Here is a 27,977-nt window from a genome sequence, read left to right on the forward strand (position 1 = left end):
GCTCTGCCGCTCCGACAGGGAGCTCTGCCGCTCCGACAGGGAGCCCTGCCGCACTGACAGGGAGCTCTGCCGTCCGACAGGGAGCTCTGCCGCTCCGACAGGGAGCTCTGCCGCTCCGACAGGGAGCTCTGCTCTGAACACCCGAACGGCCCGTTCTAACAGCTGTTCACCAGCGGTCCAGTCTGTGCCACAGTGACTCCGGACCACACAGTTAATATTAACGAATGCACCCGTAGGTAATGTAGCTGCTGAAGCTAGACCATCATCGCGGAGCAGCAGAGCCTTATTATACATCCATGAGCAGAGCCGACAGGCAGGAAGACTCGAGCACACAGCTCGCGCTTCATTATAATATATAAAAAAAGAACACCATGCGTGTCATGATGGCACATAACAGCTCGCGGCCGCAGATTACTCCGGGTCCCAGACCCCCCCCATACCCCAAAAATATTTTTATTGCAGATCTACATGAATCACACAAACGACCTATTTTGGATTCAAAACGGCGAATTTCACCGAAAGGTGACAAGTTTGCATCCCTGGAGACATAAAAATGACTATTTTCCTAAACAGGGGAGCAATGTATTTTTTTCCCTTGCAGTTTTTATTATCGATGGCGCCATCACATGTTACCTAGCAAATAAAGCTGGGGGGCCAATGGGCTCTTCCTGCCCTCCGCGCCCTTGCTCAGACCAGACCCATCTCCCAACCTTTATTTTACAACTACAAGCACTTATTAATGTGTAAAACGTTGTAACTTATTAAAGGTCCCATGTCATGCTTTTCTGGTTATTACCCGTCCCCTTGTGTGCTATGTAGCTTTTTCTGCATGTAAACGGTCTGCAGAGTCACAAACCCTCAAAGTGCACCCTGTAGCGAGTAAAACTCTAACACAGAAAATAGCACAATATAAATGTATTTTAGTAGACCTCAACAATGGAATTATGATCAGTAGAAATGGCCATGACATGGGACCTTTAACTAACTGTGGTTTTTTGAAGTGTATTTGCCGTTGGTTATTTAAGATTCTTTAATACTGCATTATTACGTTTTTTAAATAAAATAATGATTTTTAGGTGGATGTAACTTTATTACCTACAGTGGTTTTGTGATCACTGGATTTCAACACATCTGACATCCATTCAGCTCCAGCTAATTGAAGTATCAGCCTAAGCATCCCAACTAAATAAAGTGATTCTGGGACTGGTTTCCCATGAGTGTGAGTGTTTGTATTCATAAAACAAGGTATTTATATTTTTTGTAAAAAAAACATTTATTTTATATTTCTATGTACACTACATTCTTTGATGGAATAACAATAATACAGGGACCAAATAATAAAGGCAGTCATTCTTGCCAAGCAGGTTTGAGAAATACATTTATAAAATCAGCTCACTGCCTATCATTTAAACTGGAATAACTTTACAAGTAAAATTATTGTAAAAAGTTTAGAATCTGAAACACCAAAGTATGCACGCACATTTGACCTTCCCCCGCCCTGTCATGTTAACAGTGACGAATGCTGAACATTTGAGTTTTTCATCGAATACAAACTGGTGGTGATTGAAGTCAGACGTCTTCATCGTAGACCAACTTGACGAACACCTTGTCTTCAAGCGCCTCGTTCTGTCTGTAGACGTACATGGGCGTGTTGTCTGCCGACGGGCTGGTTTCCCCTCCCTCCTGCTCCTCACTCCTCTCTGCATCCTCCTCTGAGATCAGGTCAGCGTAGGAGGTCACGCAGAGGTCGTGCTCCTGGAGAGACGCCGGGTATCGGAGGGAGGATCTCTCGATTCGCACCGAGCGTCTGACTGGAGTGAAGAAGCGAACCTCCTGGCCGTTCACCCTCACCGGTTCCTTCCGTTGGCTCGGAGGGCCACTGAGGAAAAGAACAACATAATCCTGAATTTCAGTGCATTTGACATTGACAATGAAATAGGTGCGTTTCATTGTACGGTTTTTTTAATTTACAGGGACTGCTTAAACAACCAAGCAGCTTCTAAACATCAGATTTTAAAACAAAAAGAGGTTTACAAAACATGAAACACCATTAAAGATTTTTGGGGTTTTAGATAGATAAGTACTTTATTGATCCCAATTTGGGAAATGTTTGCGTTGCAGCAGCATAAAAAACAAGGCAATGTACATAAGAGAAATTAAGACACTAGAAATAAACAATCCAAAATATTTCTGAAATAGAAATAAAAATAGCATTAAAAAAATGTGGAAAATATACACGTGGAAATACAAATTTCCAGTAACAAAATATAATGCAGGATATTATATACATAATTGTGCTTTAGTTTAGTTATATATATTATTTATTGTCCAAGAGATGATTATTTGGAACCGTTGTTACGAAAAGTTACAGCTTTTCCTGTTTCTGTCGGAGAGAGGGGAGTTGGTCCCAAAGCCTGACGCTGTATTTACACCCCTCCCCCTAAAGGAGGGAGCCTCACTCAGCTCTGAGTGAGACCACAGACAGAGTGACAGTTGGAAGGGGGCAGTTCGTATTGGGTTCCAAACCTTTTACTATGTCTTGTTTGAAAATGTATGGATATATCGTCCGGCCTTACTTTCTTTTGCACCTAAGCCACTTCACAAGATCATGCTGGCCCAGAATCAGCTTTCTCCTTATCCAGCCCTTTCCAAGTCTGCATATCATTCACTCACTTGTGAATGAGTCTACTGTTGCCCACTTTAAAACTAAAAAATATATGCATGTTAATGAGACTGTTGGGAAAGACAAGATTTAGATGAGACACGACAGTCACTCCCTTCTTCAGGGCGAAATCACTTTCATTTCTCTGAAAGTCATGTAGAAATGTTTTCTTTTGTCTTTGAGCTGACTCTAAACCAACTGCCAGTAACAGCCATGTGTGCATTCCCTTTGAAGAGCTCATCACAAAGAGAAATGACCCGGGCTGTCACTATAATTCCATTATCACCCGATCTCTTCCTCCACGCCACCTATCCATTGGCATATCTGACAGGTGCCAAGGAGACGTCAGACAAGCACGTAGAGCAGGGCTAGCCAACACGGTGCCCGCGGGGGCAACGTGAGTCGCCCGCGGGGTATGTTCTAAAAATAGCTCGCCAAGCAAATCCAAAATGTATAAAATACACAAAACAAAAAAGGAAATGTAATTAAAAGAATCTACCCTATGCATAAACGAAACCTAAATCATAGCGAACTCTATTTAGTTACTACAACTCTATATCTATCTAACACCCCTCCTCCCCCCACCCCCACAATGAATATCGACCAATCACGTTCTTGCTTGATTTGCGGGACCAGCGTTGCAGTCGGGAAGAAAAGCACCTCCCTGCTGATTTTCCTTCTGGCAGAATCTACACAACACATCAGCCCCGTTGAGCAGCCTATCGTGCCAGCCTATACAGCACATGGGGGGCAGAGTTTTACTCTGTGTGTTGCAACTTGCATATATATGTATTGCACTTGACGCACACACACGCATGGCGTAATTTCCACCTGGGGACAGGGGGGAAATGTCCCCCGCTCTTTTCGAAATTCCGTTTGTGTCCCCCCACTTTACAAATATGTTTATTATTATATTTTTTTAACGCAAGCCGTCATCGCCACGGAGGAGCACACAGCCTCAGTGAGCGAGCGAGACAGAGGGAGAGCGAGAGAGAGAGCTAGGAAGGGAGGCAGGGAGGGAGAGAGAGAGAGAGGGGGAGAGAGAGCGAGCGAGAGAGCTAGGGAGGGAGGGAGAGAGAGAGAGAGCTAGGGAGAGCACACCTTTATCTATTTAATATAGATAAAGTAAGAAATCATCCCAATGTGTATAGGACAGTAAAAAAAAAAAAAACAGTTTGAAAGGAGAGTGATTAGTAAAATAAGCATAAATAAAAAGAAAGAATGCTAACTAGGTAACATAAGATAAGAATAAACCAGTTTAAATGATTTGTTATTGGTTGTGATCATATTCTAAAGATGTTTGGATTATTGAAAAGTATACAGCTCCCTTTCATCTGAGTGATGAGAGCTGTTTCCATCAATTCATGTTGTGCTCAAAGTGCTCCAGATTGATGCATTTCACTTCAACATTTAAAATTAATCTTCCCGGGGGTGCATGCCCCTAGAGGAGGTGAGGACCCCCCTAGAGGAGGTGAGGACCCCCCTAGAGGATGTGAGGTCCACCCCCAAATAAAGCAGGTTAAAATAATTAAATTGCATGCATGTTCTTTTAGTAAACACTGAAAACGGGTCCCACAGACCCAAACAGCACACAAAGGTTAAAGGTCAGCATATCATAATGTTAAAATGTGCTAAATATATACACTGCAAAAAACAAAAAAAAGAGGAGTAAAAGTAGCCCCCGACTTGTTTTATTTTTTTAAAGTAGCCCTCACCCTAAAAAAGGTTGGTGACCCCTGACGTAGAGCATCGGGGCAAGCAAAGGCATGGCTCAGCACCAGGGGGGCGGGGGGAACAAGGGCACTTTAGAGTGGTGCTCTAAATGTTATCACTTTGTCTTGAGGGCAATGTTTTTATAAAAGGTATTTTGGTTAGAATCCTGAAATACAATCTGTAGTCAACACAAGCTTAAGAGATGTTCACGTTTTGTTCAAAGTCATAAAAGGGGTCAGTAAATGCTCCACAGCGTTTCTGAAAGTCAAAATTATGATTCCCACATACCCAGGCGTTGCTGTGATCTTGTACTTGACCACCGATGAGTCTCCTCTCTCTCCAAAGATAAGGGCTCTGACAGGTTGAGGAGTCATCGGGATGTCGATACTCTCAGGAGTGCCTTCGTTTGTTGGAATTTGGTCCTCCTCTCTCTCATTCGCTTCAGAAAAAAAATGAAAATTTGAATTTATTTTCAACAAAAAGTACTTAATGTTAGGATACTTAAAAAAAAGGCACAAGCAACATGTCTGTAGTGCAAGTTTACACTGCATTAATATTACAATACAGATTCAGATTTGGAGGATGTAGTTTCTGATTGATTTTGCTTTTATTATCTAGTCTGCACTAACTGATATCAATTGACAGGTTTGACTGAAGTTCATAGTCCTATTTCTCAGACAGCAATATGTTCTGCTCCAGAAAAGTCAGCAGAAGGAAGATTAAATTGATAAAGCTTTGGCCGAATTTAACACTATTGTTAATTCTGTGTTATAGTTTCTTTGACCGTCTTGAAAAAGACTGCCGTGGCGCTTACATTTTGTGGCATGTGCCTTTACTGTAATAACAGATGTGTTTGGCTATATCAACATAATGGTAACAATACAATAAACAACAGTTTTCTAATAATGTCAAACTAAGCCGCCCCATCGTGAAACCAAAATACATGAAAAACATATATTTTTGATAAAACACACAGCCGTGCTACATGGGTGAATTGAGAGAGACACAATATATGGAACGTACGAGACGATAATCAGCTGCATACATCATGAGGCCAAATGATCTACTGATTGAAATGTGTGCAATGTAAACAATGCAACACAGCTCATTGATGCTATCATAAATAATATGAATGGTGAAAAACACACAGTGGTTACAAACAAGGCTCATTTGCCAACTACCTTGGATCTCTTCCTTTCTCTTCAGAATCTCAAACACCACAGTCCGCAGCTCGTCCACTGGCTACAACAAAATAAAAGCAAAGACACTTAACACAGAGGGATTTTTATTAATTTCAGACTACAATACATTCACCTTTGATTATGATCACATGCCAACAGATCAAGCTGACAGGAGTAATATCAAAAGCTGAAATATGCAGTGATGGACAGTTCAATCTGTGAATGTTGAAATTCCCTTGCTTTCTAAAAACACACTCAAAAATGTGGACTGAATGGGCTCCAAGCGTTTTAGAGTAAATGATAAGTGCAGAAGTATTGCTTCCAGTGTATCCGCCAGACCAGGGCGGAGAGGGCGTCCAACCTGAGAGCGGGGTGGGGTTTACGTCACGTCGTGTCACGTGACTTGAATTTTGAATTGAGCCGTCCCTTATAGATACTATCTCTTCTCTTTACATATGCACACACACACACACACAATTTTGAATTGCGCCGTCCCTTATTTTCGTCACAGGACCGCGCTTTGCTGGCGGCGAAAATAATCCCACCAGACTCCTTTGCCCCTGTCCTTGTCCTTTTTCCTTTTCGTCATTTCAAGCGATGAAAACTCTCGATCTTCTCTCAAATGATTTTTTTTTTTGGACTCGGCTCGAGTTCAGGGCGTTCCAAGCTGAATAAGAGCGTCAATGACGGCAAGACGCCCCCCTGGCGGAAACGCTGATTGCTTCACAGGGCTCTTGTTTTAAACACAGTGACTAAGAGGTGAATTGCTACCGGAGAGTTTATTAAATCTTATGTGACGAAACATATTTGACCTCAGGCAGTGATTATCCCATGCTTAAAACACTCCAGAGCGGGAGACAGATTTATGACGTTATAATTTCACATGTTCCATGGGAATATTCGTAGGAAATTATTGCATGAACTTCTAAACTCAACCAACTAAATAAAAACCAATCACAAAAAGTAGTATTTCTCATAACTCATCCAATGTTTTTCTTTTTTTGCCACAAAATGGTCATAGCTATGTGACATCATTTTACAAGAACCAGACTCTCTGTATTGCTGTAGCCGTGTTTACCTCATTAATCTTCCATTAATAGACAGCAAATCTTGTATCTAACAGTGTACAATCAGATGTTGAACCATGTGGAATTATGACTGCTGATACACACTGAACTTATACCACCTCCGTTTATAGCCTATGAAAAAACCTATTAGAAAACGAAGGCTAAAGCTAACGTTAGCAGATAGTGACAATGTACGCTAGTTAGCTAGCTCAACGATAATATTGCGACAGAAAAACTTTTCAGTGCACATCACGCTCTGCCGCTCCGACAGGGAGCTCTGCCGCTCCGACAGGGAGCTCTGCTCTGAACACCCGAACGGCCCGTTCTAACAGCTGTTCACCAGCGGTCCAGTCTGTGCCACAGTGACTCCGGACCACACAGTTAATATTAACGAATGCACCCGTAGGTAATGTAGCTGCTGAAGCTAGACCATCATCGCGGAGCAGCAGAGCCTTATTATACATCCATGAGCAGAGCCGACAGGCAGGAAGACTCGAGCACACAGCTCGCGCTTCATTATAATATATAAAAAAAGAACACCATGCGTGTCATGATGGCACATAACAGCTCGCGGCCGCAGATTACTCCGGGTCCCAGACCCCCCCCATACCCCAAAAATATTTTTATTGCAGATCTACATGAATCACACAAACGACCTATTTTGGATTCAAAACGGCGAATTTCACCGAAAGGTGACAAGTTTGCATCCCTGGAGACATAAAAATGACTATTTTCCTAAACAGGGGAGCAATGTATTTTTTTTCCCTTGCAGTTTTTATTATCGATGGCGCCATCACATGTTACCTAGCAAATAAAGCTGGGGGGCCAATGGGCTCTTCCTGCCCTCCGCGCCCTTGCTCAGACCAGACCCATCTCCCAACCTTTATTTTACAACTACAAGCACTTATTAAATGTGTAAAACGTTGTAACTTATTAAAGGTCCCATGTCATGCTTTTCTGGTTATTACCCGTCCCCTTGTGTGCTATGTAGCTTTTTCTGCATGTAAACGGTCTGCAGAGTCACAAACCCTCAAAGTGCACCCTGTAGCGAGTAAAACTCTAACACAGAAAATAGCACAATATAAATGTATTTTAGTAGACCTCAACAATGGAATTATGATCAGTAGAAATGGCCATGACATGGGACCTTTAACTAACTGTGGTTTTTTGAAGTGTATTTGCCGTTGGTTATTTAAGATTCTTTAATACTGCATTATTACGTTTTTTTAAATAAAATAATGATTTTTAGGTGGATGTAACTTTATTACCTACAGTGGTTTTGTGATCACTGGATTTCAACACATCTGACATCCATTCAGCTCCAGCTAATTGAAGTATCAGCCTAAGCATCCCAACTAAATAAAGTGATTCTGGGACTGGTTTCCCATGAGTGTGAGTGTTTGTATTCATAAAACAAGGTATTTATATTTTTTGTAAAAAAAAACATTTATTTTATATTTCTATGTACACTACATTCTTTGATGGAATAACAATAATACAGGGACCAAATAATAAAGGCAGTCATTCTTGCCAAGCAGGTTTGAGAAATACATTTATAAAATCAGCTCACTGCCTATCATTTAAACTGGAATAACTTTACAAGTAAAAATTATTGTAAAAAGTTTAGAATCTGAAAACACCAAAGTATGCACGCACATTTGACCTTCCCCCGCCCTGTCATGTTAACAGTGACGAATGCTGAACATTTGAGTTTTTCATCGAATACAAACTGGTGGTGATTGAAGTCAGACGTCTTCATCGTAGACCAACTTGACGAACACCTTGTCTTCAAGCGCCTCGTTCTGTCTGTAGACGTACATGGGCGTGTTGTCTGCCGACGGGCTGGTTTCCCCTCCCTCCTGCTCCTCACTCCTCTCTGCATCCTCCTCTGAGATCAGGTCAGCGTAGGAGGTCACGCAGAGGTCGTGCTCCTGGAGAGACGCCGGGTATCGGAGGGAGGATCTCTCGATTCGCACCGAGCGTCTGACTGGAGTGAAAGAAGCGAACCTCCTGGCCGTTCACCCTCACCGGTTCCTTCCGTTGGCTCGGAGGGCCACTGAGGAAAAGAACAACATAATCCTGAATTTCAGTGCATTTGACATTGACAATGAAATAGGTGCGTTTCATTGTACGGTTTTTTTAATTTACAGGGACTGCTTAAACAACCAAGCAGCTTCTAAACATCAGATTTTAAAACAAAAAGAGGTTTACAAAACATGAAACACCATTAAAGATTTTGGAGTTTTAGATAGATAAGTACTTTATTGATCCCAATTTGGGAAATGTTTGCGTTGCAGCAGCATAAAAAACAAGGCAATGTACATAAGAGAAATTAAGACACTAGAAATAAACAATCCAAAATATTTCTGAAATAGAAATAAAAATAGCATTAAAAAAATGTGGAAAATATACACGTGGAAATACAAATTTCCAGTAACAAAATATAATGCAGGATATTATATACATAATTGTGCTTTAGTTTAGTTATATATATTATTTATTGTCCAAGAGATGATTATTTGGAACCGTTGTTACGAAAAGTTACAGCTTTTCCTGTTTCTGTCGGAGAGAGGGGAGTTGGTCCCAAAGCCTGACGCTGTATTTACACCCCTCCCCTAAAGGAGGGAGCCTCACTCAGCTCTGAGTGAGACCACAGACAGAGTGACAGTTGGAAGGGGGCAGTTCGTATTGGGTTCCAAACCTTTTACTATGTCTTGTTTGAAAAATGTATGGATATATCGTCCGGCCTTACTTCTTTTGCACCTAAAGCCACTTCACAAGATCATGCTGGCCCAGAATCAGCTTTCTCCTTATCCAGCCCTTTCCAAGTCTGCATATCATTCACTCACTTGTGAATGAGTCTACTGTTGCCCACTTTAAAACTAAAAATATATGCATGTTAATGAGACTGTTGGGAAAGACAAGATTTAGATGAGACACGACAGTCACTCCCTTCTTCAGGGCGAAATCACTTTCATTTCTCTGAAAGTCATGTAGAAATGTTTTCTTTTGTCTTTGAGCTGACTCTAAACCAACTGCCAGTAACAGCCATGTGTGCATTCCCTTTGAAGAGCTCATCACAAAGAGAAATGACCCGGGCTGTCACTATAATTCCATTATCACCCGATCTCTTCCTCCACGCCACCTATCCATTGGCATATCTGACAGGTGCCAAGGAGACGTCAGACAAGCACGTAGAGCAGGGCTAGCCAACACGGTGCCCGCGGGGGCAACGTGAGTCGCCCGCGGGGCATGTTCTAAAAATAGCTCGCCAAGCAAATCCAAAATGTATAAAATACACAAACAAAAAAGGAAATGTAATTAAAAGAATCTACCCTATGCATAAACGAAACCTAAATCATAGCGAACTCTATTTAGTTACTACAACTCTATATCTATCTAACACCCCTCCTCCCCCCACCCCCACAATGAATATCGACCAATCACGTTCTTGCTTGATTTGCGGGACCAGCGTTGCAGTCGGGAAGAAAAGCACCTCCCCGCTGATTTTCCTTCTGGCAGAATCTACACAACACATCAGCCCCGTTGAGCAGCCTATCGTGCCAGCCTATACAACACATGGGGGCAGAGTTTTACTCTGTGTGTTGCAACTTGCATATATATGTATTGCACTTGACGCACACACACGCATGGCGTAATTTCCACCTGGGGACAGGGGGGAAATGTCCCCCGCTCTTTTCGAAATTCCGTTTGTGTCCCCCCACTTTACAAATATGTTTATTATTATATTTTTTTAACGCAAGCCGTCATCGCCACGGAGGAGCACACAGCCTCAGTGAGCGAGCGAGACAGAGGGAGAGCGAGAGAGAGAGCTAGGAAGGGAGGCAGGGAGGGAGAGAGAGAGAGAGGGGGAGAGAGAGCGAGCGAGAGAGCTAGGGAGGGAGGGAGAGAGAGAGAGAGCTAGGGAGAGCCACACCTTTATCTATTTAATATAGATAAAGTAAGAAATCATCCCAATGTGTATAGGACAGTAAAAAAACAAAAAACAGTTTGAAAGGAGAGTGATTAGTAAAATAAGCATAAGAAAAAGAAAGAATGCTAACTAGGTAACATAAGATAAGAATAAACCAGTTTAAATGATTTGTTATTGGTTGTGATCATATTCTAAAGATGTTTGGATTATTGAAAAGTATACAGCTCCCTTTCATCTGAGTGATGAGAGCTGTTTCCATCAATTCATGTTGTGCTCAAAGTGCTCCAGATTGATGCATTTCACTTCAACATTTAAAATTAATCTTCCCGGGGGTGCATGCCCCTAGAGGAGGTGAGGACCCCCTAGAGGAGGTGAGGACCCCCCTAGAGGATGTGAGGTCCACCCCCAAATAAAGCAGGTTAAAATAATTAAATTGCATGCATGTTCTTTTAGTAAACACTGAAAACGGGTCCCACAGACCCAAAACAGCACACAAAGGTTAAAGGTCAGCATATCATAATGTTAAAATGTGCTAAATATATACACTGCAAAAAACAAAAAAAAGAGGAGTAAAAGTAGCCCCCGACTTGTTTTATTTTTTTTTAAAGTAGCCCTCACCCTAAAAAAGGTTGGTGACCCCTGACGTAGAGCATCGGGGCAAGCAAAGGCATGGCTCAGCACCAGGGGGGCGGGGGGGAACAAGGGCACTTTAGAGTGGTGCTCTAAATGTTATCACTTTGTCTTGAGGGCAATGTTTTTATAAAAGGTATTTTGGTTAGAATCCTGAAATACAATCTGTAGTCAACACAAGCTTAAGAGATGTTCACGTTTTGTTCAAAGTCATAAAAGGGGTCAGTAAATGCTCCACAGCGTTTCTGAAAGTCAAAATTATGATTCCCACATACCCAGGCGTTGCTGTGATCTTGTACTTGACCACCGAGAGTCTCCTCTCTCTCCAAAGATAAGGGCTCTGACAGGTTGAGGAGTCATCGGGATGTCGATACTCCTCAGGAGTGCCTTCGTTTGTTGGAATTTGGTCCTCCTCTCTCTCATTCGCTTCAGAAAAAAATGAAATTTGAATTTATTTTCAACAAAAAGTACTTAATGTTAGGATACTTAAAAAAAAGGCACAAGCAACATGTCTGTAGTGCAAGTTTACACTGCATTAATATTACAATACAGATTCAGATTTGGAGGATGTAGTTTCTGATTGATTTTGCTTTTATTATCTAGTCTGCACTAACTGATATCAATTGACAGGTTTGACTGAAGTTCATAGTCCTATTTCTCAGACAGCAATATGTTCTGCTCCAGAAAAGTCAGCAGAAGGAAGATTAAATTGATAAAGCTTTGGCCGAATTTAACACTATTGTTAATTCTGTGGTTATAGTTTCTTTGACCGTCTTGAAAAAGACTGCCGTGGCGCTTACATTTTGTGGCATGTGCCTTTACTGTAATAACAGATGTGTTTGGCTATATCAACATAATGGTAACAATACAATAAACAACAGTTTTCTAATAATGTCAAACTAAGCCGCCCCCATCGTGAAACCAAAATACATGAAAACATATATTTTTGATAAAACACACAGCCGTGCTACATGGGTGAATTGAGAGAGACACAATATATGGAACGTACGAGACGATAATCAGCTCCATACATCATGAGGCCAAATGATCTACTGATTGAAATGTGTGCAATGTAAACAATGCAACACAGCTCATTGATGCTATCATAAATAATATGAATGGTGAAAAACACACAGTGGTTACAAACAAGGCTCATTTGCCAACTACCTTGGATCTCTTCCTTTCTCTTCAGAATCTCAAACACCACAGTCCGCAGCTCGTCCACTGGCTTACAACAAAATAAAAGCAAAGACACTTAACACAGAGGGATTTTTATTAATTTCAGACTACAATACATTCACCTTTGATTATGATCACATGCCAACAGATCAAGCTGACAGGAGTAATATCAAAAGCTGAAATATGCAGTGATGACCCGGTTCAATCTGTGAATGTTGAAAATTCCCTTGCTTTCTAAAAACACACTCAAAAATGTGGACTTGAATGGGCTCCAAGCGTTTTAGTAGTAAATGATAAGTGCAGAAGTATTGCTTCCAGTGTATCCGCCAGACCAGGGCTGAGAGGGCGTCCAACCTGAGAGCGGGGTGGGGTTTACGTCACGTCGTGTCACGTGACTTGAATTTGAATTGAGCCGTCCCTTATAGATACTATCTCTTCTCTTTACATATGCACCCACACACAACCACACAAACACACACCACACACACACACACACACCACCACACACACACACACACACACACACACACACACACACACACACACACACACACACACACAAACACACACACACACACACACACACACACACACACACACACACACACCACACACACACACACACACACACACACATCACACACACACACAACACCACACACACACACACACACACCACACACCACACACACACACACACACACACAATTTTGAATTGCGCCGTCCTTATTTTCGTCACAGGACCGCGCTTTGCTGGCGGCGAAAATAATCCACCAGACTCCTTTGCCCCTGTCCTTGTCCTTTTTCCTTTTCGTCATTTCAAGCGATGAAACTCTCGATCTTCTCTCAAATGATTTTTTTTTTTGGACTCGGCTCGAGTTCAGGGCGTTCCAAGCTGAATAAGAGCGTCAATGACGGCAAGACGCCCCCCTGGCGGAAACGCTGATTGCTTCACAGGGCTCTTTGTTTTAAACACAGTGACTAAGAGGTGAATTGCTACCGGAGAGTTTATTAAATCTTATGTGACGAAACATATTTGACCTCAGGCAGTGATTATCCATGCTTAAAACACTCCAGAGCGGGAGACAGATTTATGACATTATAATTTCACATGTTCCATGGGAATATTCGTAGGAAATTATTGCATGAACTTCTAAACTCAACCAACTAAATAAAAACCAATCACAAAAAGTAGTATTTCTCATAACTCATCCAATGTTTTTCTTTTTTTGCCACAAAATGGTCATAGCTATGTGACATCATTTTACAAGAACCAGACTCTCGTATTGCTGTAGCCGTGTTTACCTCATTAATCTTCCATTAATAGACAGCAAATCTTGTATCTAACAGTGTACAATCAGATGTTTGAACCATGTGGAATTATGACTGCTGATACACACTGAACTTATACCACCTCCGTTTATAGCCTATGAAAAAACCTATTAGAAAACGAAGGCTAAAGCTAACGTTAGCAGATAGTGACAATGTACGCTAGTTAGCTAGCTCAACGATAATATTGCGACAGAAAAACTTTTCAGTGCACATCACGCTCTGCCGCTCCGACAGGGAGCTCTGCCGCTCCGACAGGGAGCCCTGCCGCACTGACAGGGAGCTCTGCCGTCCGACAGGGAGCTCTGCCGCTCCGACAGGGAGCTCTGCCGCTCCGACAGGGAGCTCTGCCGCTCCGACAGGGAGCTCTGCTCTGAACACCCGAACGGCCCGTTCTAACAGCTGTTCACCAGCGGTCCAGTCTGTGCCACAGTGACTCCGGACCACACAGTTAATATTAACGAATGCACCCGTAGGTAATGTAGCTGCTGAAGCTAGACCATCATCGCGGAGCAGCAGAGCCTTATTATACATCCATGAGCAGAGCCGACAGGCAGGAAGACTCGAGCACACAGCTCGCGCTTCATTATAATATATAAAAAAAGAACACCATGCGTGTCATGATGGCACATAACAGCTCGCGGCCGCAGATTACTCCGGGTCCCAGACCCCCCCCATACCCCAAAAATATTTTTATTGCAGATCTACATGAATCACACAAACGACCTATTTTGGATTCAAAACGGCGAATTTCGCCGAAAGGTGACAAGTTTGCATCCCTGGAGACATAAAAATGACTATTTTCCTAAACAGGGGAGCAATGTATTTTTTTCCCTTGCAGTTTTTATTATCGATGGCGCCCATCACATGTTACCTAGCAAATAAAGCTGGGGGGCCAATGGGCTCTTCCTGCCCTCCGCGCCCTTGCTCAGACCAGACCCATCTCCCAACCTTTATTTACAACTACAAGCACTTATTAAATGTGTAAAACGTTGTAACTTATTAAAGGTCCCATGTCATGCTTTTCTGGTTATTTACCCGTCCCCTTGTGTGCTATGTAGCTTTTTCTGCATGTAAACGGTCTGCAGAGTCACCAAACCCTCAAAGTGCACCCTGTAGCGAGTAAAACTCTAACACCGAAAATAGCACAATATAAATGTATTTTAGTAGACCTCAAACAATGGAATTATGATCAGTAGACATGGCCATGACATGGGACCTTTAACTAACTGTGGTTTTTTGAAGTGTATTTGCCGTTGGTTATTTAAGATTCTTTATATACTGCAATTATTACGTTTTTTTTAAATAAAATAATGATTTTTAGGTGGATGTAACTTTATTACCTACAGTGGTTTTGTGATCACTGGATTTCAACACATCTGACATCCATTCAGCTCCAGCTAATTGAAGTATCAGCCTAAGCATCCCAACTAAATAAAGTGATTCTGGGACTGGTTCCCATGAGTGTGAGTGTTTTGTATTCATAAAACAAGGTATTTATATTTTTTGTAAAAAAAACATTTATTTTATATTTCTATGTACACTACATTCTTTGATGGAATAACAATAATACAGGGACCAAATAATAAAGGCAGTCATTCTTGCCAAGCAGGTTTGAGAAATACATTTATAAAATCAGCTCACTGCCTATCATTTAACTGGAATAACTTTACAAGTAAAAATTATTGTAAAAAGTTTAGAATCTGAAAACACCAAAGTATGCACGCACATTTGACCTTCCCCCGCCCCTGTCATGTTAACAGTGACGAATGCTGAACATTTGAGTTTTTCATCGAATACAAACTGGTGGTGATTGAAGTCAGACGTCTTCATCGTAGACCAACTTGACGAACACCTTGTCTTCAAGCGCCTCGTTCTGTCTGTAGACGTACATGGGCGTGTTGTCTGCCGACGGGCTGGTTTCCCCTCCCTCTGCTCCTCACTCCTCTCTGCATCCTCCTCTGAGATCAGGTCAGCGTAGGAGGTCACGCAGAGGTCGTGCTCCTGGAGAGACGCCGGGGTATCGGAGGGAGGATCTCTCGATTCGCACCGAGCGTCTGACTGGAGTGAAGAAGCGAACCTCCCTGGCCGTTCACCCTCACCGGTTCCTTCCGTTGGCTCGGAGGGCCACTGAGGAAAAGAACAACATAATCCTGAATTTCAGTGCATTTGACATTGACAATGAAATAGGTTGCGTTTCATTGTACGGTTTTTTTTTAATTTACAGGGACTGCTTAAACAACCAAGCAGCTTCTAAACATCAGATTTTAAAACAAAAAGAGGTTTACAAAACATGAAACACCATTAAAGATTTTTGGGGGTTTTAGATAGATAAGTACTTTATTGATCCCAATTTGGGAAATGTTTGCGTTGCAGCAGCATAAAAAACAAGGCAATGTACATAAGAGAAATTAAGACACTAGAAATAAACAATCCAAAATATTTCTGAAATAGAAATAGAAATAGCATTAAAAAATGTGGAAAATATACACGTGGAAATACAAATTTCCAGTAACAAAATATAATGCAGGATATTATATACATAATTGTGCTTTAGTTTAGTTATATATATTATTTATTGTCCAAGAGATGATTATTTGGAACCGTTGTTACGAAAAGTTACAGCTTTTCCTGTTTCTGTCGGAGAGAGAGGGGAGTTGGTCCCAAAGCCTGACGCTGTATTTACACCCCTCCCCCTAAAGGAGGGAGCCTCACTCAGCTCTGAGTGAGACCACAGACAGAGTGACAGTTGGAAGGGGGCAGTTCGTATTGGGTTCCAAACCTTTTACTATGTCTTGTTTGAAAATGTATGGATATATCGTCCGGCCTTACTTTCTTTTGCACCTAAAGCCACTTCACAAGATCATGCTGGCCCAGAATCAGCTTTCTCCTTATCCAGCCCTTTCCAAGTCTGCATATCATTCACTCACTTGTGAATGAGTCTACTGTTGCCCACTTTTAAAACTAAAAAATATATGCATGTTAATGAGACTGTTGGGAAAGACAAGATTTAGATGAGACACGACAGTCACTCCCTTCTTCAGGGCGAAATCACTTTCATTTCTCTGAAAGTCATGTAGAAATGTTTTCTTTTGTCTTTGAGCTGACTCTAAACCAACTGCCAGTAACAGCCATGTGTGCATTCCCTTTGAAGAGCCTCATCACAAAGAGAAATGACCCGGGCTGTCACTATAATTCCATTATCACCCGATCTCTTCCTCCACGCCACCTATCCATTGGCATATCTGACAGGTGCCAAGGAGACGTCAGACAAGCACGTAGAGCAGGGCTAGCCAACACGTTGCCCGCGGGGCAACGTGAGTCGCCCGCGGGGCATGTTCTAAAAATAGCTCGCCAAGCAAATCCAAAATGTATAAAATACACAAAACAAAAAGGAAATGTAATTAAAAGAATCTACCCTATGCATAAACGAAACCTAAATCATAGCGAACTCTATTTAGTTACTACAACTCTATATCTATCTAACACCCCTCCTCCCCCCACCCCCACAATGAATATCGACCAATCACGTTCTTGCTTGATTTGCGGGACCAGCGTTGCAGTCGGGAAGAAAAGCACCTCCCGCTGATTTTCCTTCTGGCAGATAATCTACACAACCACATCAGCCCCGTTGAGCAGCCTATCGTGCCAGCCTATACAACACATGGGGGGCAGAGTTTTACTGTGTGTGTTGCAACTTGCATATATATGTATTGCACTTGACGCACACACACGCATGGCGTAATTTCCACCTGTGACAGGGGGGAATGTCCCCCGCCTCTTTTCGAAATTCCGTTTGTGTCCCCCCACTTACAAATATGTTTATTATTATATTTTTTTAACGCAAGCCGTCATCGCCACGGAGGAGCACACAGCCCTCAGTGAGCGAGCGAGACAGAGGGAGAGCGAGAGAGAGAGCTAGGAAGGGAGGCAGGGAGGGAGAGAGAGAGAGAGGGGGAGAGAGAGCGAGCGAGAGAGCTAGGGAGGGAGGGAGAGAGAGAGAGAGCTAGGGAGAGCACACCTTTATCTATTTAATATAGATAAAGTAAGAAATCATCCCAATGTGTATAGGACAGTAAAAAAAACAAAAAACAGTTTGAAAGGAGAGTGATTAGTAAAATAAGCATAAATAAAAGAAAGAATGCTAACTAGGTAACATAAGATAAGAATAAACCAGTTTAAATGATTTGTTATTGGTTGTGATCATATTCTAAAGATGTTTGGATTATTGAAAAGTATACAGCTCCCTTTCATCTGAGTGTTGAGAGCTGTTTCCATCAATTCATGATGTGCTCAAAGTGCTCCAGATTGATGCATTTCACTTCAACATTTAAAATTAATCTTCCCGGGGGTGCATGCCCCTAGAGGAGGTGAGGACCCCCCTAGAGGAGGTTGAGGACCCCCCTAGAGGATGTGAGGTCCACCCCCAAATAAAGCAGGTTAAAATAATTAAATTGCATGCATGTTCTTTTAGTAAACACTGACAACGGGTCCCACAGACCCAAACAGCACACAAAGGTTAAAGGTCAGCATATCATAATGTTAAAATGTGCTAAATATATACACTGCAAAAAACAAAAAAAGAGGAGTAAAAGTAGCCCCCGACTTGTTTTATTTTTTTAAAGTAGCCCTCACCCTAAAAAAGGTTGGTGACCCCTGACGTAGAGCATCGGGGCAAGCAAAGGCATGGCTCAGCACCAGGGGGGCGGGGGGAACAAGGGCACTTTAGAGTGGTGCTCTAAATGTTATCACTTTGTCTTGAGGGCAATGTTTTTATAAAAGGTATTTTGGTTAGAATCCTGAAATACAATCTGTAGTCAACACAAGCTTAAGAGATGTTCACGTTTTGTTCAAAGTCATAAAAGGGGTCAGTAGTAATGCTCCACAGCGTTTCTGAAAGTCAAAATTATGATTCCCACATACCCAGGCGTTTGCTGTGATCTTGTACTTGACCACCGATGAGTCTCCTCTCTCTCCAAAGATAAGGGCTCTGACAGGTTGAGGAGTCATCGGGATGTCGATACTCTCAGGAGTGCCTTCGTTTGTTGGAATTTGGTCCTCCTCTCTCTCATTCGCTTCAGAAAAAAATGAAAATTTGAATTTATTTTCAACAAAAGTACTTAATGTTAGGATACTTAAAAAAAGGCACAAGCAACATGTCTGTAGTGCAAGTTTACACTGCATTAATATTACAATACAGATTCAGATTTGGAGGATGTAGTTTCTGATTGATTTTGCTTTTATTATCTAGTCTGCACTAACTGATATCAATTGACAGGTTTGACTGAAGTTCATAGTCCTATTTCTCAGACAGCAATATGTTCTGCTCCAGAAAAGTCAGCAGAAGGAAGATTAAATTGATAAAGCTTTGGCCGAATTTAACACTATTGTTAATTCTGTGTTATAGTTTCTTTGACCGTCTTGAAAAAGACTGCCGTGGCGCTTACATTTTGTGGCATGTGCCTTTACTGTAATAACAGATGTGTTTGGCTATATCAACATAATGGTAACAATACAATAAACAACAGTTTTCTAATAATGTCAAACTAAGCCGCCCCATCGTGAAACCAAAATACATGAAAAACATATATTTTTGATAAAACACACAGCCGTGCTACATGGGTGAATTGAGAGAGACACAATATATGGAACGTACGAGACGATAATCAGCTGCATACATCATGAGGCCAAATGATCTACTGATTGAAATGTGTGCAATGTAAACAATGCAACACAGCTCATTGATGCTATCATAAATAATATGAATGGTGAAAAACACACAGTGGTTACAAACAAGGCTCATTTGCCAACTACCTTGGATCTCTTCCTTTCTCTTCAGAATCTCAAACACCACAGTCCGCAGCTCGTCCACTGGCTACAACAAAATAAAAGCAAAGACACTTAACACAGAGGGATTTTTTATTAATTTCAGACTACAATACATTCACCTTTGATTATGATCACATGCCAACAGATCAAGCTGACAGGAGTAATATCAAAAGCTGAAATATGCAGTGATGGACAGTTCAATCTGTGAATGTTGAAATTCCCTTGCTTTCTAAAAACACACTCAAAAATGTGGACTGAATGGGCTCCAAGCGTTTTAGAGTAAATGATAAGTGCAGAAGTATTGCTTCCAGTGTATCCGCCAGACCAGGGCGGAGAGGGCGTCCAACCTGAGAGCGGGGGGTGGGGTTTACGTCACGTCGTGTCACGTGACTTGAATTTTGAATTGAGCCGTCCCTTAGAGATACTATCTCTTCTCTTTATATAGGCACACACACACACACACACACACACACACACACACACACACACACACACACACACACACACACACACACACACACACACACACACACAACACACACACACACACACACAACACACACACACACACACACACACACACACACACACCACACACACACACACACACACACACACACACACACACACACACACACACACACACACACACACACACACACACACACACACACACACACACAAACACACACACACACACACACACACACACACCACACACACACACACACAACACACACACACACACACAATTTTGAATTGCGCCGTCCCTTATTTTCGTCACAGGACCGCGCTTTGCTGGCGGCGAAAATAATCCCACCAGACTCCTTTGCCCCTGTCCTTGTCCTTTTTCCTTTTCGTCATTTCAAGCGATGAAAACTCTCGATCTTCTCTCAAATGATTTTTTTTTTGGACTCGGCTCGAGTTCAGGGCGTTCCAAGCTGAATAAGAGCGTCAATGACGGCAAGACGCCCCCCTGGCGGAAACGCTGATTGCTTCACAGGGCTCTTGTTTTAAACACAGTGACTAAGAGGTGAATTGCTACCGGAGAGTTTATTAAATCTTATGTGACGAAACATATTTGACCTCAGGCAGTGATTATCCCATGCTTAAAACACTCCAGAGCGGGAGACAGATTATGACGTTATAATTTCACATGTTCCATGGGAATATTCGTAGGAAATTATTGCATGAACTTCTAAACTCAACCAACTAAATAAAAACCAATCACAAAAAGTAGTATTTCTCATAACTCATCCAATGTTTTTCTTTTTTTGCCACAAAATGGTCATAGCTATGTGACATCATTTTACAAGAACCAGACTCTCTGTATTGCTGTAGCCGTGTTTACCTCATTAATCTTCCATTAATAGACAGCAAATCTTGTATCTAACCACCACACTCATTGCCAGTATTGGTACTTAAACAGATCACAATAGGGTCACTACATAAGATTTAATTTGATTATTTTAACTATATGATTGAAAAGTGAATGACAAAAGCCTTCATTTGGATATGAAGAGCAGTTTTATTTAGTAAGTGCTGAAAAAGTGTTTTCAATTTTATAACGATCTTCTAATATATCTTGCATATGCTGACTAGATGTTGCAGTATCAATAAACTCCCACAATGTAATATAAGTTCTGACAAGAGTACTTTGTAAAGCACCTTTCATTGCTAAAAGCAATCCCAAATACTGCTCTCAAGGTGCTCTCCAGAGGGACAACTGTATTCTGTGTATTTATTGGCCTTTCTTTACTTGCAAATATGTTTTTTTTTTTTTTAATACTGCTTGTGTGATGAAATAACATCAGCTGATGGAGAACCCAGAAAAATGGCTGGAAATTTCCAGTGATAGAGTTCTTCTAGATAAAACAAACCGAGGAACGTGTTGAATCGCACTGATGCAAGTGTGAAATGCAATACCGCTCGCCCCCTGATTTTGTTATGTGATAACGATTAGTGCACCTAACCTCAGTGTGTTTTAGGGCTGTCCCGAATACCATTTTTCGGGCTCCGGATATTCGGTAGTAATCAGCAGCGAATATTCGGCACGTGTATTTCAGTGTATTCAAGCAGGGCTCGACAGTAACGGTTGCCATTGGCAACCATTCAGAAAAAATGTCAACCACTTCTTGGCCTTTGGTTGCCATCAGTGGCAACCAGTTTTTAACAAAGAAATAAGGACAGCAAACAGCAAAATGTGCACCCCAAAATAGATAAATGTTAATTATTTGTTGTATTAAGAGTGATATTTAATTATTGTTGTGACCAGTCGGAACCTGATACTCAAGTTGCAGTTAAAATATTGGCATAAAAATATAATCACTTCTATAAAAAGGTAACACATTTTAAATATAGTTAGACATATTAAAGGTTTAATTTCTTCTAATTAGTGTCTACAGTGTGTGCCTATTGAGCTGTTTAGAGCCATGTGGGACAAAACCTGATCATGCCCCTCCCTCTCACTGTCTAATGCCCCTTTCACACCAACGCGTTTTCAGCGCCGGCTCGGAGCTAGAGCCTGAAAAGTACCGTTTTTTCCTGTTCACACCGCAGCGGCGCCGCCTCTTAGTTCCGGAATCCGGTTCACTTCCAGCTCCAAAGAATTGTCGGTCTAGAAGCAAGAGCTCCGGAGCTAAGAGGCGGCGTCGCTTACGTCTCTCTTACGGCCCCTACACACGGCGGCGTGCGTTGACGCTTCAACGCTTCTGCCCATTCACTTTGAATGGGGTGACGTCACGCTTCGCCGAACTGCATTGTGGGAGCAAAGCGTAGCTTTTCTCGCGGTGCTCGCTGCAAAAGTAGAGCAATGTTCTACTTTTGAAGCTTCGACGGAGGCGTCAGCCAATCAAATCCTGCGTATGCAAATCTGCCAGTACAAGCGCTAGCCAATCAAACCGCGTGTATGCTGGGAGAGCCAGACCGCAGTTCATTTCCTCATATGCCAAAAAATGGAGGAGAAAATAATCGTAGCGGGTAGGGAATCACCCGGTGCTTTCAGTCTCTGTTCACCTACCGGGATACAAACCGGAGGAGCCAGGCATGGAGGGAGGGTGGCAGAGACAGTGGGTGAAACTTGTAGGTTTTCGCCTGTTTGGGGAGTTTATATCCAGTGTACTTCGTTTGAATGGACAGCTAGCAGGCATAGACAGTATTTAGCCAGCATGGACTGTTGCGTAAAATAGCACCATAGACATTAATGTCATAAATGTTCATCATATAAAGTGTGACATGTAAAACCTTTTATGCAATTGACAGCAGAGATTCATGTGATTGGTTGTTGGTCGCGTAAACTCCCCAAGCTCAAGACACGCCCACCGCCAAGCGGCAACGCACGCCGCCGTGTGTAGGCGGTGTTACGTCGAGGCGTGCAGGAAACTAAACCCACCTCCCCTGAACATGGGTCGACTGAAGAGTCTCGTCATGCCTGCCTACAAGCAGTAGTGCTGAGCAAAGTGACTAGAAGGCAACCACACACACTTATAAAAAAAAAAAACACACTTTATAAAGTCAGGCAACACTAACCAGGCTTCGTGTGATTCTGTTTATTTGTACCTTACTTTGACCATCCGTTCGCTGTTATTGATCATTGTGGAGAGCAGGCAGACGTTTTGTTTTGTATTATAGCAGCTATCGGATGGAATCAATACATGGGCTGCACAGGTTGTCATGTCCGACTATCACAAGTAGAATCATAATGAAAAATACGCCGGTAAAATGTGCCTGTAGAAAACGGCTTCGCAAGTAGTCAGTTTAGCTTCGGTTGCTATGCTAACATCACCCATGTTATACCAGAGAAACTTTCATAACAGCGTTGTGATGCCAAACAGCGTCAATTCAGACTGACACCAAACAGCGTCAATTCAGACTGACACACATTCACTTAAGGGAAACTGGGGATATGTATCAGCTGCTTGTGTGACAGTCAGACAGTGAATACTTTAGAGCCCTGTGAGCTAACCCGGAGCTAACGGGAGAATAAACTCCCGTGGAAGAGCAGCCAGCACTGCAGCGGTCGGTAAATTCCGCTGAAATACATTAATAAACAATGAACCACGGCACTCTGGAGAAAAGTATAAGGTTGGAGAAGTCGTTATTTAATTTAATCTGGCTTCGTATGATTAAAAAGCAACACGATCATCGACCCGACGCAGTCCCCTGTTGTTGTTGTTGTGAGCTCCGTTGGGGAGAAAATCAGCGATGTAAACGGTGACGTCATGACGCAGCAGCGGCAGCTCTGGGCGGTGTGAACAGAGCGGGAGCAGAAAAGGGAAACCGGAGCTGAACCAGAAAAGCTCTAGCTAGGAGCTAGAAAGGGAAAAGCGCTGGTGTGAAAGATGACTGTAAAAACTACACTGCGCATGCTCAGAGTATTTTCCTATTTAATGTGTGTGGCAAAAAAAAGAATGACCATAGGGGCACTGAGCTGACCATACGTCATCTCACATAATTCAGAGCTGATTGGCTGTAAGTACGTGTGCCGCGAAAAGTGTGGTGTGTGAAGAGGAGACGAGAGAGGTGCAGTGACGCGTCCTAAAACCCGGAAGTAAGCTGTGCATGGGTTCCCTCGACAAAAAAGCAATGAGATTTCTCCATAGGATTTTAGAAAATAGCTCGAAATAAGATCTGTGGGAAACGTACCTGTTAGATAAATGCACTTTTTGTTCAGCCGGATAATATCCACATGTCTACCCTACTTTTATAATTTTTTTATCATAAATCTATCGATTAGATTTATGATAGACTTTTGAAACTACAAGAAGATAAGGAGGACTTTTCCAAAAAAGTAAAAGACATTTTTGTCCAGAAGGATAGGCAAATGGACTTCATCTTCAAGTCAAGGTAAGACCGCAATTTTATTGAAAATGGGATCTTACCAAGAGAGAACAATTCAATATTTAAATGATAAAATTACATTTTTTTGGTATCCTTTTGTTGAACTGTCTGTTTAAAATTAATCGAAGCATCAGACAAAAAAAGCTTTTGAAAATATTATATTTTGGTTTAGGTCAAAATATAATATTTGTAAACCTGAAGAGTCAGTGCCAGTGCCTCACCAGCCATGAACCTCACTGCAGAAGCTTATATATAGACATCTAAGTTTTTTGTGCCCCACCACTTTTGTACATATAAAAACGCCACTGATAATGTGACATATTTTGCTTAATATTTGGAGTACAAAAACAATCCTGATATCATTAGAAAGCTAGGAATCTCCTTTTTCCAAAAGTGTATACAACTCAAAATGTGTCTTCGGGTCAATGCGACTGATTTCGATGGAGCAGGTCACATATACTCAGATCAATAGGAGACAGAGATGTTAAGTTATAATCAAGGGTTTTTATAATTATTATTTACAGCAGGGGTGGGGAACCTTTTTCCTCTCAAGGGCCATTTCAATGTTTACAACATCCTCCGAGGGCCCGTACAAATTATTGAACTCAACCTCTGCTTAAAAAAAACTAAAATCACAGCCCATAAATGTAGCTTTTCTTTCATTCTGTGCAAAGAAAAAGCAACCTCTTAATCCAGATATTTTACCATGACTCGTGCATGCATGCGGTGCACGGTTGTGGAATGACCACCAAAACAGAAAGATATGGACACAAGATGTGTGCAAATGTAATGTATGTATAGGGGGTGGACCTAACCTCCTCTAGGGGGGTCCGGGGGCATGCTCCCCCGGGAATTCTTTTTAAATGTTGAAGTTAAAAGCATCAATCTGGTGCACTTTGAGAGCAACATTAAGAGATCTATGGATACATCTCTCAACACCCATATGAAACAGAACTGTAAGCAGATTTTATTTTTCTTTATGGATATTTTACAAATCACTCCCCTTTCAAACTGTATTCTTGTTTATTAATAACAACTTTTTTGTTACTGTCATATAGTATTTTATACCTGTTTTTCATTTAGTCTCTTATTTTTTTATAACTATAATGATCATATCAAGGTGTGCCTTAACCTCACTGAGCTGAGGTTATTTGAGCCTCTCAGTCTGTCAGGAGAGAACAATCTTCCACCTGGTTGTAGAAAAAGCTCTTTATATTTGAATCGTTAGCATAGCTAGCTAACCAGATGCTAATAACAACAGATCGCCACTGGGCTTACAACTAAAAACAGCCACGCAAAAACTGCGGCATGTGTACAGCTCCTTATGGGTACTGCAATATTTGAAGAGATGGAGCGGCGTTCCGGTGCTCTCCGTCAGCACTCTACACGGTTAGTGCTAGATCGTATACCTCCTGGGTTTTACGCAGCCTACACATGGCGGTGTGCGTTGCCGCTTGGCGGTGGGCGTGTCTTGAGCTTGGGGAGTTTACGCGAGCAACGCGACCAACAACCAATCACATGAATCTCCCGTGTCTCTCCCCAAGGGCTGGAAAATTGAAGAAGTGACCAGACAGTCGGGTTTGTCAGCTGGAAAAAGCGATGTCTATTATTTTAGGTACTAAACGAACGGGGGCTTGCAAAACTTTTAGCTGCTGCAGGACACAAGAGTGTCACCCCATTCAAAGTGAATGGGCAGAAGCGTTGAAGCGTCAACGCACGCCGCTGTGTGTAGGGGCCGACAGGCGGCGGAAGTGACGTAATCGTGGATGAGAAGTCGGCAACTTTTGCAGCAACCGACAGCACATCTGGTAGTAAAAGTAGACACATTTATGGGGTCTTCGCGATCTGGAGTCCTGCAGGAATCCGGAGGACGCACTCAGTGGCTTTCTGAGTGTTAAATCTCATCTGTGCTTTTCTTCTTGTGAGATGTCATTTTTTTTAAATATTAGTAATAGCCTGCTGTCCTTCAAAGTTATGAATTCTCAAAATATTATATTTATGATATTTTTGTGGAAAAAGGATGTATTCATGCTCGTGTCTTGTCCTGGGTGGCAGGTTACGTTACTTGCACCTAAAACCCAGGAGGTATACGATCTAGCACTAACCCACTCTACACCATGGATGTATAATAAGAACTGGATACAGCGTGGGAGGCGGGGTCTCGTTCTTTCCTATGAGAGCTGCTCATTGGCGCAGGAAGACAAAATGGCCCAACTTTTGAGAGAGCGAAACGTCACAGATTACCCGTCATGCCTGGCTGTTAGAGCAGAAGAACCCGTATGTGTGTTCACAGAGCATGCGCCCCTTAAGCCCCGCCCCCCGAGCACCCACTCTCGGCTCACTAGAATGAATGGAGAGAGAAAATAAATCTAGATTCGGCTTTTAGTGCATTTTACTACTTTAAGGACCGAATTATTCTAATATGGGCTTTAAAATAGTTCATACTGGGTAGTTTATTTAGTTACAAAAAAATTATCCACCGATTTACAGACGTCTTTCCCAATGTTCGTCAATGGGAAAAAGTTGTAATGGGCCGGGTGACGTCACGGACTGATACGGAAATTGCAGTACTGCCGTTTGGACTAGCATATCGTTGACTTTTTTATGATACCGATACCAATACCGATACTCAACCGATACATATCGTGATACTTTCATGTTGCATAAGGGAAAAATGTAATCATCCTGCAATTACTCCCATGAAGCGCTTTATGATATAGTTAACATGTCAAATGAATATTCAATTCAATTGTGGGACTTGGACCTTTTAGTACTGAACAAACAATGAAAAACACGTTATCTATGAAGAAAACTGATTCTGCACTAGTGTTGTCACGATACCAACATTTTGGTTTCGATACCGATACCAAGTCAAGAATTGCGATTCCGATTCTTTTTCGATACTTTTCTTTTATTATTTTCATGATCAATAAAATTGTAGTTTATCTGTTAAGTGTTTTCTTACAACATGGTCTCTTCTTTATACTTGAGTTTATGTGATTTCTTTGATAGTTAACTTTATATTTTATTAACATGTAATAGTACAGTAATATAAATAATTATTGACAAAATGTACATTGCAGATGCAGAAAAGATAGCCATATTAGACAGTTATCATTGCCATTAATTGCCTCGTCAAACTACGAAAACGTTCGTTTGTCACAAAATAAATTACACTTGTTTGACTTAGATTTGAGGACATGGGCTTGAGCATGATGTAATTATGTTATCTATCACATTCGCTAACCTGTCTGTCTTTAAATTCTTTTAAACAGCTCTGGATGCCGGTCGGCGAGGTGCTTAGCCAAGTTTGATGTGTTGGCTCCCTTGGTTTGCGGGGATCTAAAACATTTCTTACAGACAGGCCTCGTGGTGTCCGTAGGCTTGCCCTCACTGTCAGAGATATAACTAAAATACTTCCAAATTTCGCTTCTGGCGTCTTTTTTGTCAACAAGCCGAGGCGCAGCGGCAGTTGCACTCCCACTTGCAGCCATGCTTCTTGTTTTCTCACATGCTCTGGCAGCTAGCGCGTGCACGAGAGAGGGGAGGCACTTAGAGCGTGCTTGAGAGGGGAGGGACTGCAGGCACGGCTGCAGTGCAGGGAGTGGAAGCAG

At 42.0% G+C, this 27,977-nt stretch overlaps 1 protein-coding gene across 1 annotated transcript in view; it reads right to left on the minus strand.

Moving 5' to 3' along the window:
- Positions 1-1,464: 1,464 nt before the first annotated feature.
- Positions 1,465-27,977, minus strand: part of ckap2l (cytoskeleton associated protein 2-like) — a 35,197-nt gene continuing 8,684 nt past the window's right edge. The window contains exons 7-9 of the mRNA XM_034118730.1: positions 19,510-19,570; positions 4,664-4,814; positions 1,465-1,879 (exon numbers count right to left, since the gene is read on the minus strand). Of these exons, the coding sequence (XP_033974621.1) occupies positions 1,570-1,879; positions 4,664-4,814; positions 19,510-19,570 (522 nt within the window). The 3' untranslated portion in view covers positions 1,465-1,569. The remainder of the gene's footprint in view (positions 1,880-4,663; positions 4,815-19,509; positions 19,571-27,977) is intronic.

This window comes from Trematomus bernacchii, unplaced genomic scaffold (assembly GCF_902827165.1).
Source record: "Trematomus bernacchii unplaced genomic scaffold, fTreBer1.1, whole genome shotgun sequence".
Classification (NCBI taxonomy): Eukaryota; Metazoa; Chordata; class Actinopteri; order Perciformes; family Nototheniidae; genus Trematomus; species Trematomus bernacchii.